Source organism: Mustela putorius, unplaced genomic scaffold, assembly GCF_011764305.1.
Source record: "Mustela putorius furo isolate JIRA1106 unplaced genomic scaffold, ASM1176430v1.1 tig00003949_pilon_pilon_pilon, whole genome shotgun sequence".
In the NCBI taxonomy this organism is placed as follows: domain Eukaryota; kingdom Metazoa; phylum Chordata; class Mammalia; order Carnivora; family Mustelidae; genus Mustela; species Mustela putorius.
Window position 1 is genome coordinate 1899652 of NW_025422093.1, and position 14664 is coordinate 1914315.

Below are 14664 nucleotides of genomic sequence, written 5' to 3' on the forward strand. Positions count from 1 at the left end.
AATTCAAAATCTAAAACTGTAATCTAATCATTAACTCCCCCAGACCCAAATGACCAGCTATTTGACTTCTGTTCCTATAGGTTGCTTTGTAATTTTTATAAGGTTGTGTAAATAGAATTACACTGTAAGTACTCTTATTTGACTTCTTTCGCTAATCAAAATTATTTTGATATCCATAAATGTTGTTACTTGTATCAATAATCTATTCTTTTTCATCATTGAATAATATCATACTGAATGGGCATATGGTTGGTTATATTAGCCCCCTGATGAATATCTGAGCTGTATCCACTAGTTGGCTATTACAAAACTAGGTGTTACATTTATTTGTATGCAAGTCTTTGTGTAAATATGTTTTCATTTCTTTGCATTAAATATTTAGGAGTTAAGTGACTGGGTTCTATGGTATGTATATGCTGAATGTGTTGAGGAACACATGGACATTTTTTCAATCTAATTTCCTTACTCGTTTTGCTTCTACTGCACATCCTAATTCCATTGATCAGGGCAGGTCTGTGCAGAAACAGCACGGTGCATTTACCATGAGGTAGTTTCACAGTCACTTACATCGGACGACATCTTCAACAATGATGTACTCACTTGCTTCTACAAATAGGCCTTTTAGTTTGGGGACTTAAAAATCCCTTTATATAGAGAGTATAATTCTTCCTTAGGGGTTGTCCAAATATTTGTTTTGTTGCATTCTAGTATTCTACTTTATATATAAGCTGCCAACTTAAGCTACCTTTTTCTAGTAGTGTAGGGAATTCTTATGTCCCATAAAGCAAACTTCAATCCAATAACCCTGAATAATATGTACAAAACTCTAATATAGATCTGAATTACTGTCTTCCTGAGCAACATCTCCTCAGTAATGTGCAACTTCGTTCATATTTTTCCATTTTTTAGTTCAGTGAAATAGGAGTGTCAGGTCTGTACACCGTCGCCTTACATAATATCCGTGGCTGGAACATAGCAGGCTGTTTTTTGCTTTATTACCATGCCTGAGATTACTTTGCAAATCTAGATAGATGAATTTGGTTAGGACCATTGATATTACACCTGGCTGCCTTAACAATTTCTGGAAGTAAAAGATTTGCTGTAGGTTAAAAAATATATATCCCCACTGGGAAATCAAACCACAGCTTTCCTTCCCCTCAAAATCTTTGTTGAGGAACGCTTTGTAAAACCAGTTTCCAGGACATTGAAAATGTGATACATGAAATAATGAAACAAGAGCTCCTACATATCCACAGAGCTAAAAAGGACACCATGGAATATGGGGACATAGCATGGAGACCAGGTATGGGATATTTCTCTGCATCTGCTATCACAGTCTTCTGTAGTGTTTACTCTGATAATGAAAACATATGCTTCAATTTTCCTCCCCCTTATTGAAAGCTTTTGTCTGTGTCCACATCAGCTTCAAGTATCATGCCCCATTGACAGACCTATTGCAAAGTGACAAGGCCAGTTCTCCCTGCAGTGAGTTTTGCAATCTTGCTCTTTTTTTTTTTTTCCTGACATGTCCTTGAAATGGCACATTCAACCTGAAGCAGACTTTCTTATAACTCATTGCTTGCTTTTTCCTCCTGATGATAAAGGTAATAATTTATTTTTAAAATTTTAAATAAAACAGTATGAAGAAGAAAAAGTGTAAAATACTACACAACTCTCTGTCTGGTATATATGTAATGTTTTATATAATTAGAATATATATGCATGTATACATTAAGTTAAAGGTGTATCAAGTGCATTTTCTTTGCCATTAGATATTCTCTGAAACTCTTTTAATTATTTATTTATTTTGAGAGGGAGAGAGAGCATGCACATGAGCGAGAGTGGTAGTAGAGGAAGGTGGGGGGCAGATGCTGAGAGAGAATCTTAAGCACACTCTGTGCTGAGTTCAGAGCCCAAGGTGAGGCTCAGTCTCACAACCCTGAAATCATGACCTGAGCCAAAATCAAGAGTTGGACACAACCCACTGAGCCAGCCAGGTGCCCCTCTGAAATTGTTATTTTAATTTTTGTAAACAGTTTTTTTTTTTTAAGATGTCATTTATTTATTTGACACACACACACACACAGAGCACAAGCACGGGGAGTGTCAGGCAGAGGGAAAAGGAGAAGCAGGCTCCCTGCAACACAAGGGGAGCCTGATGTTGGACTCGAACTCAAGACCCCTGGATCATGACCTGAGCCGATGGCAGTTGCTTAACTAACTGAGCTATCCAGGCACTGTAGAAAAGCTTTTAGAAACAGAAAAATGAATAAGTTTTCAGTTAGATAACCTCTTGTCAGCTGTCTCTTCTAAAGGTAAGAACACAAATTCACATACAGAGAGTCTATTTGGCATAGAGTTTGATGGAAAGGTGAGATCTTCCTCACTCGAATATAGTAAAATTTGTCTGGTTTCCATGGTAGCAGTGTTTATATTAAAAGTTGAAGGTCAAGTGTGGTTATTAGTCATCTGCTGTGGCTGCTACTACTACCCCCACAATTCCTGCTGCCACCACTATCATTACCATCACCTCCGCAAGTCCTCTTGCTATTATTATTGTATTGTTTCCAACAACAGCACACCTCCCATCTACAGAGCAGTGAGAGTAATTGTACTGGCTTAATTCTCTATGGGATCATCAGTTAGTGCCTGTGAAGAAACATCATCCTATGTAGTCCTAGATAAAACCAGTTTAAAAAGTTGTGTTAAACCTCCTGAGAGGTTACAAGTTGAAAGGAACTTGTGATTTAAAGTTGCATGCAGCATTTCAAAAAGGCGTCCTGCTACTTCGCATTAAAAAAAAAAAATCATTTTGTTTCAATGTTCATTGTAAACAAACCTGCAATAGACTTGTAAAGTGAACAATAGAATTGAATGGGATTCCTTTTTTTTTTTTTTTTTGACAGACAGAAATCACAAGTAGGCAGAGAGGGAGGCAGGGAGAGAGAGAGAGAGGCAGAAGCAGGCTCCCAGCTGAGCAGAGAGCCCAACACGGGGCTCGATCCCCTGGGACCCTGGGATCTTGACCTGAGCCAAAGGCAGAGACTTTACCCCACTGAGCCACCCAGGCACCCCTTGAATGGGATTTTTAAAATCATGTAGTTCAGTCCTTCTCATTAACTTCAAAAGAAGTTGGGTTCTCGTCAAGTGAAGTATTTGTTCAAGGTCACAAGCTATCAAAGGGAGCATTTGACCTAGAACCAGATTCTCAGTCTTTATACTTTGCTCTATCACAGTTTTTGCCTCAATATAAGAACTTCGGTAAGATACTTACCTTGGGTTTTCTGCTCATGATTTGGAATTAGGATATAAACTCAGAGCTCTGTCCAAAACGTTTCATAGTTTTGCTGATCTGAATAGCTTAATTCACATAGACTTTGGAGAAGAAGAAGAAGAAGAAGGAGGAGGAGGAGGAGGAGGAGAAGGGGAAGAAGAAGGAGGAGGGGGAAGGGGGGAGAGGGAGGGGGAGGGATGGCTCAGAAGCTTTTTTTTTTTTTTTTTTTTCCTTCAAATTTATCAGCACCCTTTTGCTCATGCTAGGGACCAAAATTGAATTCATCTCAAGTTTGGTATAACTTGAAGCCAGAGCACCGTCCCAAGAAATAAGCAGTATTTCTTTTAGTTGAGTTTCTAAATACAATATATGGTTCAAGGTAGGTGGCAGTGGGGCAATGAAGAAAGGCTGAACCATCCATTTACTTCAGACGCCAAGTTTACTGAGGTCTAGAAATCATATCCTGCAGGGGGAAGGAGGAGATTAAGGACCAATCTACTGATGTGTTGCTGATCACAACCCCAAAGTACCTGGCCTGCCTTGCTCTATAAGCAGTATATTTGTGCTGTTTGAAGCTTTTTTTCTAGACTTGTAAATTTTAACTACTCAGTTCTCACATTAACCATGCATTTGTGACTACAGAGCTGTCTCATAAAACAAGCATAGAACCTACTCTGAGGTAGCGGTTTATTAACTGTGCAACATTGGATGGGTTTTGTTAACTCCAGGGCTCGGTTTCCTCAACTATGACATTAAAATGGTAGCCTCTTCAGGTTTATTGGTAAGTTTGAACGAGAAAAGGAATGTGGAATAACCCAGCAGAGTGTTTTTAATGAATAATATTAAGACCTTGATTAAAAATTATTACCTCACCTTTCTGTTTCCAAAAAAGAAGAATGTCAGGGATCCTGATCTTAATCCAGGGTGTTTCTCATACTTGAAATTTCCAAAAATATGTTTTCATTCAAACCCTATTCTTCATGGCTTCATTAGTCTTTCATATCTTTATTTAAATGTCAACTGGAATACTGCTTATGACAGTTTCCACGAATTAGACATGCAGTCCTGGGAATTGGAGCTGGATCACCAGCTCATTTGGTGGTTGAATAAGTACCAGGATATTGATGATGTCACTTTCATTTATGACCCTCTTGCTGATTTGCTGTGTGCTTTTCTACAGTTATTAGCCTCATTTGTGTCTTCGGAACAGAGGCACGACTGCCACAAGCTTCCTGATAGAAAGAAAAGTTAAGGCTAAAATACACTTGACACTATGTGATTCTATCACTACTTGAGTCCTTAAAAAGGCCTTATATAAACTTAAAAGATTGTAATGATCACCCCTTATGATAATCATCATAATCCAGGTTCAACTACAAGGCCCTTTGTATGATCCACTATTTGATTGTTTGCTGGCCTGGATAGGTTTTCAAGTAGCAAACTAATAAAGAGACTTATTTCATACAAAATACATGAAAAACTGAGATTGTGTCTCCTCTGTCAGCAGTATTCTGTATGTTCAGGATTTATCTGCCCAAGTTGTGCTCTGTGACTACATGTATAATTATACGCTCTTATACATTGTAGATGTATTCTTTCCTCTTACTTAAATGTATATATATTTTATATATATTCTGCAACTTAGCTGTGTCAAACTATATTTCAACTGTTGTAGCCTTTAAGGTATATAATACTCACCCAGGATTTTTCATTTCACCATATAGAATAATTTATATGGTGTTATATTCTTAGCATGTTGGGAAAGAGGAAATGGCTTTTGGAACATAGAGGGATGATAATGGTACACAGAGGCAGTTTTGAATGTTTTTTGAAAGATTATAAAAAGAAAATCCACCCATGATCTAATGTGGCAAATAGAGATATATGTCTTTATTCACATTATTCTTTATTTCCTTCTCTATTTTCTTCCTTGTATGAATTCATTAAAAACCATATTTATTGTGTATCTATTTTTTGCCAGCATTGTGTTAGGGACTAGAGTTATAAAACAGAATAATACTAGCTACCTTCTCATTCCTTATCTGAGCGTGAAGATACCTGTGTTCAGGGAATGAACTATATCTCTAATCAATATGATGAACGGGAGTGAATTTGTTTAACTGAAATCAATGGATTTATCAGATCTCTTCTAGTATTGAGATTTCCTAGTACTGAGGAATCATTTCTTCCACATTAATATTATTCTTTCAGTTTAAGCATGAACTCATAAAATCTTAAAATTTGAGGGACTTAACAGAAAACATCAAGTTTTACTTACTTCCCCTCCCAATTTTGAAGATGAAAAAATTGAAGCCTAGAAAAATTATGACATTTTTCTAACAACATACAACTAATTGGTGACAAAGTTAGAATAAAGACCAGGTATCCTAACTTCAAATTCATTAATCTACCACAATAGCACAACCCCACCAACTTTCTGATAATACAAGAAGTGTGTTCCCAGGTTAATCTGAGGTACTTTACACTCCTTCCTGCCTTCTGCCTGACATTTCTAAGGAAATTTCTCTGTCTCATCATTCATTCTCAGTCTCAAACCATATAACTCTAGGGAATATCTTTTATTTCCATTTAATATCCTTACCCTTTCTTTCTCTTGAGGAGAAGGATTATGTTTTATTTGTCTCAAGATCCCTAGAATCTAGAATAGTAGCTTGTTTCTATGCATAAAAAATAGACACTCAAATACGTTAGTTGAGATGACTTAATTTGATTTTTTTAACCTCTTTATTAGTGATCAGACTTGGATTATCAGTGCATATCTTTAGGTAATCATTTCTTCATTATTAATAAAAGTTGAAAGAAGTACTGCAGAATGAAAGCAGCTCATTAAATGCTGACAGTACAACGGCGACCAAGTTTGTGATTTTATTTTCATAAATCTTCTGAGATAGTCTTGCAGGTATTTGTTTAGGACTAAAATGAACAAACAGTGCCCTCTTCTGTCTGGTAACCATAATGGTGCTATGCGGGGGTATGAATTTCAGTCTACAAACTCAGATATAGAAGAAAAAAATGACTTTTTTTTTCCCCCCTAAGTTAACCTGGTCTTATCTTTGTTCATGGGGAATTTAAACATAGTCATTTAAAGAGAAGACAAACTTCTCTTTACCTCTATCACTTGTGTTGCACCAGGTGAACCAAAGTTCTAGATCAGTAGTTCTCAAACAGGGATGATACCCCTAGGTATGGTGTATATGGTGTTATATTCTTAGCATGTTGGGAAAGAGGAAATGGCTTTTGGAACATAGAGGGATGATAATGGTACACAGAGGCAGTTTTGAATGTTTTGAGGGGACATTTGGAAATGTCTGGAGATACTTTTGATTGTCACAACTTGGGAGGCTTCCTACTGCATGTAGTGGGTAGAGACTAGGGATAGTGCTAAACATCCCACAATATGCAAGTTGGTCTCTTGCAACCAGAATTATTTAGAGCAAGATGTCCCTAGTGCCAAGTTTGGAGACTCTTTTCAGAATGACCCATTCATTCTGAATGGGTCGTTCTGAGTCAGAATGACCCATCAATTACTTGTCATTGTGACTCAGAACATTGAGGGACTTAACAGAAAACATCAAGTTTTACTTACTTCCCCTCCCAATTTTGAAGATGAAAAAATTGAAGCCTAGAAAAATTATGACATTTTTCTAACAACATGACAATGTGACTCTGTTTACCACTCAGATACCCATTGTCCTAGCACATGTAGCTCCTTCAGGTTTCCTACTTGCTGTTTCCAAAATACTTTATGGGAAGACGTGAAACTCAGGTCTGAGTTTAGAAGATGGTGTTTTCTCTGATTCTTTTATGTCCATCCTGAACTTTCAAAGGGATACTCAGACATCTTTCTAGACTTCCAAATCTGAGAATCTTGAGCTTATGCAGGAACTCTCTCTGCACAAGTTCTATTATTTCTAACTTCCATAATCTTTATTTTTTAAAAATGCAATCGAGGAATCTTTGCCTCAAACCTTCCCTTAAGCAAGGAATCATTAAATCAACACTTACTGAAGGCAGAAGTCGGAAAAAACTAAACATTAATCTATAGCTTAATAATGTTCCATGACATTCTTCTGACATTGATACCAAAGCTTATGTGTCATTAAATCATTTATTCCTTTATTCAGTTGGGATCTTTTTACTGAAAGCATAGTATATTTTGTTTTAAGGTGCTCGGAGTAATAAAAAAGACAGACAATATCCTTATCCTCATGGAAGTTATGTTCTAATGGGATAAGACTAAAACATATTCCCTCTCAAAAGAAAAGAAAAAATATAATTTCAGGTTATGATCAGAATTAAGATCAGCTTTCGAGAGCTAAAGAAAGAAATAATGTGATTGATGTAATAAATAAATGTAATACATAAATGTGATTTATTATGTAATAAATAATGTGTATGTGATGTAATAAATAAATGAAGTAAGGGGAGGGATTATTTTTAGGTAGACTGAGGGGATGACTGGATAGGGCGGCAGATAGGCCTACTGGGCTCCCATGGTGAGGATCCAGCCATGTAAGAGCTCCAGGAACTCACCAGGCAAGAGAACAGTGGATACAAAGAGCCCAAGAGCCTGATGAGTAATGGGCTGATGAGTGGGCCATGTTTGAGGAATAGAAAAGGTGCCTGTGTGTGTTTCCAGCAAAAAAAAAAAAAAGGCAATTATTACTCTTCTAGAATTTGAAATTATTAGTATTAACAATATAGTAATAATAATAGTATATAATTAATAATATATTATTAATATATCTAAACCTCTTATAAAAATGTATTTGAATTATAGACTTTCCACTTTGACATTCCAAAATCGTCGTGTGCTGGGAGGGCCTGACTCAGCATGCTATTCCCACTGCCTGGTTCAGAAGAAGATGCCCCATAGCCCCCTTCCTAATAGATTCCCAGAGTGTCAAGACTGTTCCCGACACCTCTGGAACAATTACTTGATCATAGTGAGCTAGGGATGGATACTCAGAGAAATATGATTTACGACTAAGTCATATGTAGGATTTAGAATTCAATCTTAATTTGAGAGGAAAATGTCAAGTATGACTCCTGTTCCTAGACTACTTTTTTCTTTTTTCTTTCCTTTTTTTATTTCCTTTCTTAATTTTCTCTTTTCCTTTCCTTCATTTTTCTATGAAGATACTACAAAATTCTTTTTTATATATTTTAATATTAAATAATTATAAAGTCTGTGCCTGTGAATTTTTAAGTATACTGCAGACTGTCTGACTAGGAATGCTGAAAGAATTGGTGAGATAAAGTCCGTAGAGAGCATTAAGTGCCTTGGGAGATAAAAGATAAATATATAAATGCAGTCATTTTTATCTCAGTAAGTATATATATGCATTAAAACCACCAATTTATGGTGACCCTGAAGTTTAATGTGCCACTATAGTTTATTGTGGCTCCAGTTTCTATATGAAAATCTCAGCCTGAGTATTTCCAAGTTCTATACCTTTTCTGGCCTCTCTTGCAAAAATAAAATGGGGCCTTATAATAAAATTAATAATAATAATTTTTAATAATCATAAACAGTATTAAACTTCAGTACTTTCTATTCACTAAATAATGGTCCAGTTCATCATCTTATTTTATCCTCACAATAATCCTAAGAATTAGGTAATATGTTTGCCATTTTACCAGGTGAGGGAATTAAGTTAATTTCAAATCACTCTGAGCTGCCTAAGGAAGGCTTCACAACAAATAAGAATTAAATAGAAAGGCATGAAATAGTGTATCTGAATTCTGATATGAGAAATAAATGAGTAATGACTGACTTTATTAACCCTCATTCCAGGGGGGAAAAAAAATCTTGGTTTGGTTTAAGGACAGCCTATCTTGGAGAGGGGAAGTCATTTCCATCATCAGTAAGAATATATGTGAAAGTGAATCTTTGCTGGGCCCAGCTTAAGGAATAATTTTACTCTTATATAATGAATAAAATTATATCAAAAAAGATCTTTACTTGGACTTTAGGAGAAAGCAGTATGTATGGCATTATATTAAACCCTGTGTAGCATAGGACATTAGATACTCAGAATGGGGTGAATGTAACTAGAATCAGCTAGTAAGCATCAGAACAAACCAGAATAACAAATTCGGAGTAAAATGAAAGTATCCAAATTACTACAAATGTTTTATCCAAAAATATAAAGGGTTTTGATGGGATGAGGGATAGAAGAGTGGAAGAGGTGAAAAAGCAGTAGAAAGAAAGAACCAAACTTTTCCTGAGTTCCAGCTGTCTATGGGCTAAACAATCCCTACTTAACGCATCTTAGTACAACTGAGCCTAGCAACAAACTTTAGGGTTAGGTATTATTATCTAAAATTTTGTTCTGAGGAAACCAGCATTTAAAATGGTACACAAAATACCAAAGCCCCACAATCACTAATTGGAGAGCCAGAATTCAAATTTAGGTCTGTATTACTCAACATTATTGGGTCATTCTACTGCATGACACCGTCTTAAGGTAGTTGGCCTCCCCTTCCCTAGAATGAAACTTGATTAAAAACACACACACACACACACACACACACACACACACATTCCAGATGCTTGCACCTTCCAAAGTTACCGGATGCATAGAAGCAAGCTATCTTTCAGAGTGTGTAATATAGGGTAACCCCAGTTTCCTTCTCCCTTTTACAATGTTTGCTCTATTATTATTTGTCTTCAGACCTGCAGGTGTTAATGTATCACCTCAAAAGTGATTAGAGTGCTCCTCTTTCTGTCTTAGTTTCCACTTAACCAGTAACATTGTATAATAACATTGTATATTCAACTTTTTATTTTTGCAATACTAGCTAACTGCTTGCCTGACAGAATACAAAATGCTGCCAGCAAATGTTTTGAACACTCCCCCACTGATTTTGTTCCTGAAAAGAAGAGGTCAGTCCTATGTTAAAGAAAAAAAGAAAAGGAAAAAACCCAACACAGAAATATGTGGGTGTAAATTGTAGGCTTATCTCTTCCTGTGGTATCACCAACAAAAATGGTACTTGTGACTTCTGACAGCAGCAGTTGTTCTTAGTTTCTGTTAAATCACTTTATTTTGAGTTGAATAAAATGTCGGAATCAATGATGAAGTTATATGTCACTTCACGGGAGAGTATAATCCAAGAAATTAACAGCAGACATTTATAAGGAACAGATCACAGTAGTGGCACCAGGCAGCCATCAGTTGCAAAATAGGACCTAAGAAAAGAAATCTGATCAACTGAATTTATTTGGATGTTTCAGGGGCTGATGATGTATCCAGGAAGGAAATTGCAAAGACCCTTTCTCAAATAAGGTGGGAAGAATACACAAAAACAGCTAATAATAAAACACGTGATTGTGTAGAAATTCCACAGTGGTAAACTTATGATATTAATACCTAAGAGAAAAGAATAAATTGCCCAGTGAGCATAACTGCACACAGTTCCTGCAAAGAGGAGCTGCATGCAGAGATAAAGATACACAACAGTTACTCGAGCACATCAGAGACCTTGGCAAGAGGGGCTATTAATAGCCGATAGGAGTCAGTTGAAATAAATGGAGAGAGTTGGTGATGCTAAGTGCAAGTCTTAGAAAGCAAAGAAAATGCAGGTTAAAGAATCGTGAGATGGGAACAAATCTAAGGCCATTAGTAGTAGGAAATAGGTAGTTTGCTCCACAATGTGAGCTAATTATGGCAAGTTCCCATCTCTGGAGTGGTCCCAAGGGAAGGTAAACTCTCCACAGCCCTGAAAATAAACAAAGGACCTGTGTGCAAAGCAAGGTTTAAGGGAAACCAGGGCCAGACTGAGGAGGCATCCCCTGTCCCTGAATAGTCTTTAACAGCCAGGTGTAAAGAAGAGATCTCCCACTTCACATCCAGTAGCTTTTCACGAAATCTGTTTGATTTCTGGATTTCTTACCAAGACTCTGTATTACATGAATCACACATCATTTAAATGAAAACAAGTATCAAATTAATTCTTGTTAAGTACTTTTACTTGGATTTGCAATAATGACAGATATCTTTAAATTATTGCCCCAGTGGGATTAAGGAGAAGAGATTAAGTGAGATTAGATTAGATATTTAAGATTAAGATTGGATACTACAGCATAACACAAAAAAAATTAGTTTGAAATATGGAAAATGGAAGCACAGTAGAGATACGGTGAGAATGAGTGTGTGCTATTGCCTTTGATATCTTTTGTTTTGCTCATATCCAACGTTCTTTTCAGCTATCGCTGATAATTTTGCTTCAGAGATTCAAAAACATGGAGAGATTTCATTGTAGTGATACGACAGTAAACCCAGGAGACCAAGTCCTTACATCACAGGGTAAACAACAACTGGCTGCCTGATTCAGCAGCAGTGTGCAATCCGGTATGATCACCATCAGCACAGTGGAAGTGGAGGGGGTCAGGGAAGGAAGGTTTGGCCAGGTCTTCTGGAGCCCGACACCACCCAGATACAAGATGTTTAAGCTGAAATTGAAAAAAAAAAAAAAAAAAAGGAAATGGAAGTAGATTAGCTATTTAGACACTGAAGTTAAAATATCTATTCTTTAATTTCCTAGAAAATTTAAATGCTTAGTAATTTTGGTGCCATTTCCATGTCATATAGTTTTAATTAGAATTACACCATCCATTTATCACATGTGAACACCTTGGTATGTGATGACCACATCATGGATTAGCCAAATCGCTCTTCATCCAGAGAAAAACTTTCCTGCTTATTTTGCTTTCTTTTTCTTTCAGAATTTATTGGGATATAATTCATATACCTAACATTCACCATCTTAAAGTGTAAAACTGGGTTATTTTAGTATACACACATGATCTTGCGGTCATTACCACTATCTAATTCCAGGACCTTGTGAGCGTCCCAGAGAGAGACGCATGCGCAGAAGCCGTCATTGCCCCTCCCTCCTTCCCCTCCTTTAGGAAACCCGGGTCAAATTTCTGTCTCTACAGACTTGCCTATTGCAGACATTTCGTACAAATAGACTCACACAACATGCGGACTTGTGTGACTGACTTTTCACTTACCCCAACATCTTCAAGGTTCACCTGTGTCGCAGCATATATTGCAGCATCCATTGCTCTTCCTAGCCAAATAATAGTCTATTCCATATAATTTTGCTTATTCCTCAGTAGATGCATGTCTCAGCCGTTTCCACTTTTTGGCTATTACGATTGGCAAGGCTAAGAACATTTCTTTTTACAACTTTTTGTGTGGACACATATTTTCGTTTCTCTTGGGTATATGCCTAGGAGTAGAACTTCTGGGTCATATTGGTAGCTCTGTGCTTTCTTTCTGAGGTACTGCCAGACTGTTTTCCATTTTGCATTCTCACCGGCAATGCTTTGCTTTCTTTTTATAGACCCCAGAGGAACTGGAGGATGTTTCTGACTTGGAAGAGGAACATGAGGTGCGCAGTCACACCAGCGTTCAGACCGAAGGGAAAACTGACAGGGTAAGTCAGCTCCCTGGGAGGAGAGCTGTAGGCTGTGCCCTCTTGTTGTCAATCAGGCAGCCTCTCATAGGAGGGACTCCAGGATCTGGAGCCAGTTTCACAAAGCCCAGGAGGATGAACCCCAGAATGCATGGGCTGTAGCACGAGGGGAATTACTTCCTTGACATTGAAAACTCACAGTGACACCATTTCTGGCCAGGTAGTAAATTACTCCATACCACGTCTAATCTCTATACCAGTCATGGGAATAAGGAATTGAAATGTGTACACATTTGTTAAAAGTAGAAAAGAGAAACCAAGAAGTTATAGTATTTTAGATTTATAGAACTCTAAATTCTAGAAAAAGTGTATTTCTGAGAAACTACCCCTATACGTTTCTTCCTTTCTTCAATGCCGCCTTCTCTTACCCTCAACACACACACACACACACACACACTCACACACATGCCTCCAATGATGATAATCGACTTCTGAATTATTCTGTGGCATTGTATTTCACTTTACTTATACCCAGTACTTGGGAATCTGTGAAAGTTTGGCTTGCTAGTCAACGACAGTATGCAACTGCAGACCAACTACAGAACTTGGGTCTGAAAGTCAGGTGATATAGCATAGTGGCTAAGACTAGAACACATCTGAATTAGTCATTCCTTTTCTGTGTCACATGAAAAACTCATTCAGTCTTTCTCTGACTTGGTTCCCTGATTTGTAAAGTGAAGATACTGCAAGTACTTCTATATGTGAACTCTTGTGGGGATAACTCAGTTAATTAGTAGAGCACTTAACACACTGCTTAGCTCATAGTAAGTTCTCAATAATCATGAGTTATTCTTTGTAGTTGTCTTAGGGATAGTATAATTATCGTCACTTATTACTACTATTAATTATTTAAATTCAGTGACATTACATTTGGAGATGGATAGGAAAAGATAAATTTAAGAAAGTTTCCTGGGTGGCTCAGTGTTCAAATCATTCAGATCCTGGGATACTTAGAACTGCTGATATGCTTCCCTCTCTCTCTGTTGCCTGCCTCACAACTGCTTGTGATCTCTCTCTGTTAAATTATCTTTAAAAAAAAAAAAAAAAAAAAAAAAAAAAAAAAAAAAAAAAAAAAAAAAAAAAAAAAGAAATGGTGTTCAAATATTCAGATTACTTAGAACTGATATATGTTAGTCACAACTCCTGTGTTTTATTAGAAATGGTGGTTTTCTTGAGCTTACATTCCATGCTGGTTATTGAGTTAATTCCCAGCCTTCCAGAAGCCACTTCATGTTGGGAACTGTCTGGGGGCACCCGGCATCTGAAAGAAGTTTCCTTCTAATCTAGTAGGCATCTTTGTTGAGAAGGAAATTTTTCCAAATGGCAATGGAATTGGAAATAAATTTTGCTAATAACATAGTTTGCTCATGCTTTCAGGTAAGTGAGTGAGTGATTCACTTCACTGTGGCTGAGCCACTGGAGGTAGAGGGTAGCTGTCAGGACTTAAAAGGTAATTGATAAGGGCAAATTTTGTTAAAATAAAGGTAGCCTTAGTAGGATGCTGGGATTAGGATAAACATACCATAGTTCTCATTCTGGATCATCACATGTAGACAATAAAGCCTTGGTTAAGACCTTAAGTCTTAGAAACTTCAAATTTCTTCATTGAAAAATGAGAAAAATAGGGGTACCTGGGTGGCTCAGTGGGTTAAGCCTCTGCCTTCTGCTCAGGCCATGATCCCAAGGTCCTGGGATGGAGCCCAGCATCAGGCTCTCTGCCCAGCAGGGAGCCTGCTTCCCACTCCCCACCTGCCTCTCTGCCTTTATGTGATCTCAGTCTGTCAAATAAATAAATAAAATCTTAAAAAAAAGAAAATGAGAAAAATATTATACCTTCTCAAGCATTCTTGATAACTTTAAGCTAATGTAAATGAAAGTAT

At 37.0% G+C, this 14664-nt stretch overlaps 1 protein-coding gene across 2 annotated transcripts in view; it reads left to right on the forward strand.

Moving 5' to 3' along the window:
- CTNNA3 (catenin alpha 3) overlaps positions 1 to 14664 on the forward strand; it is a 1821555-nt gene that overhangs the window by 1632226 nt on the left and 174665 nt on the right. For both annotated transcript variants that reach the window (XM_045069885.1, XM_045069886.1), the window contains exon 14: positions 12653 to 12745. In XM_045069885.1, coding sequence (XP_044925820.1) covers positions 12653 to 12745 — 93 coding nt within the window. The remainder of the gene's footprint in view (positions 1 to 12652; positions 12746 to 14664) is intronic.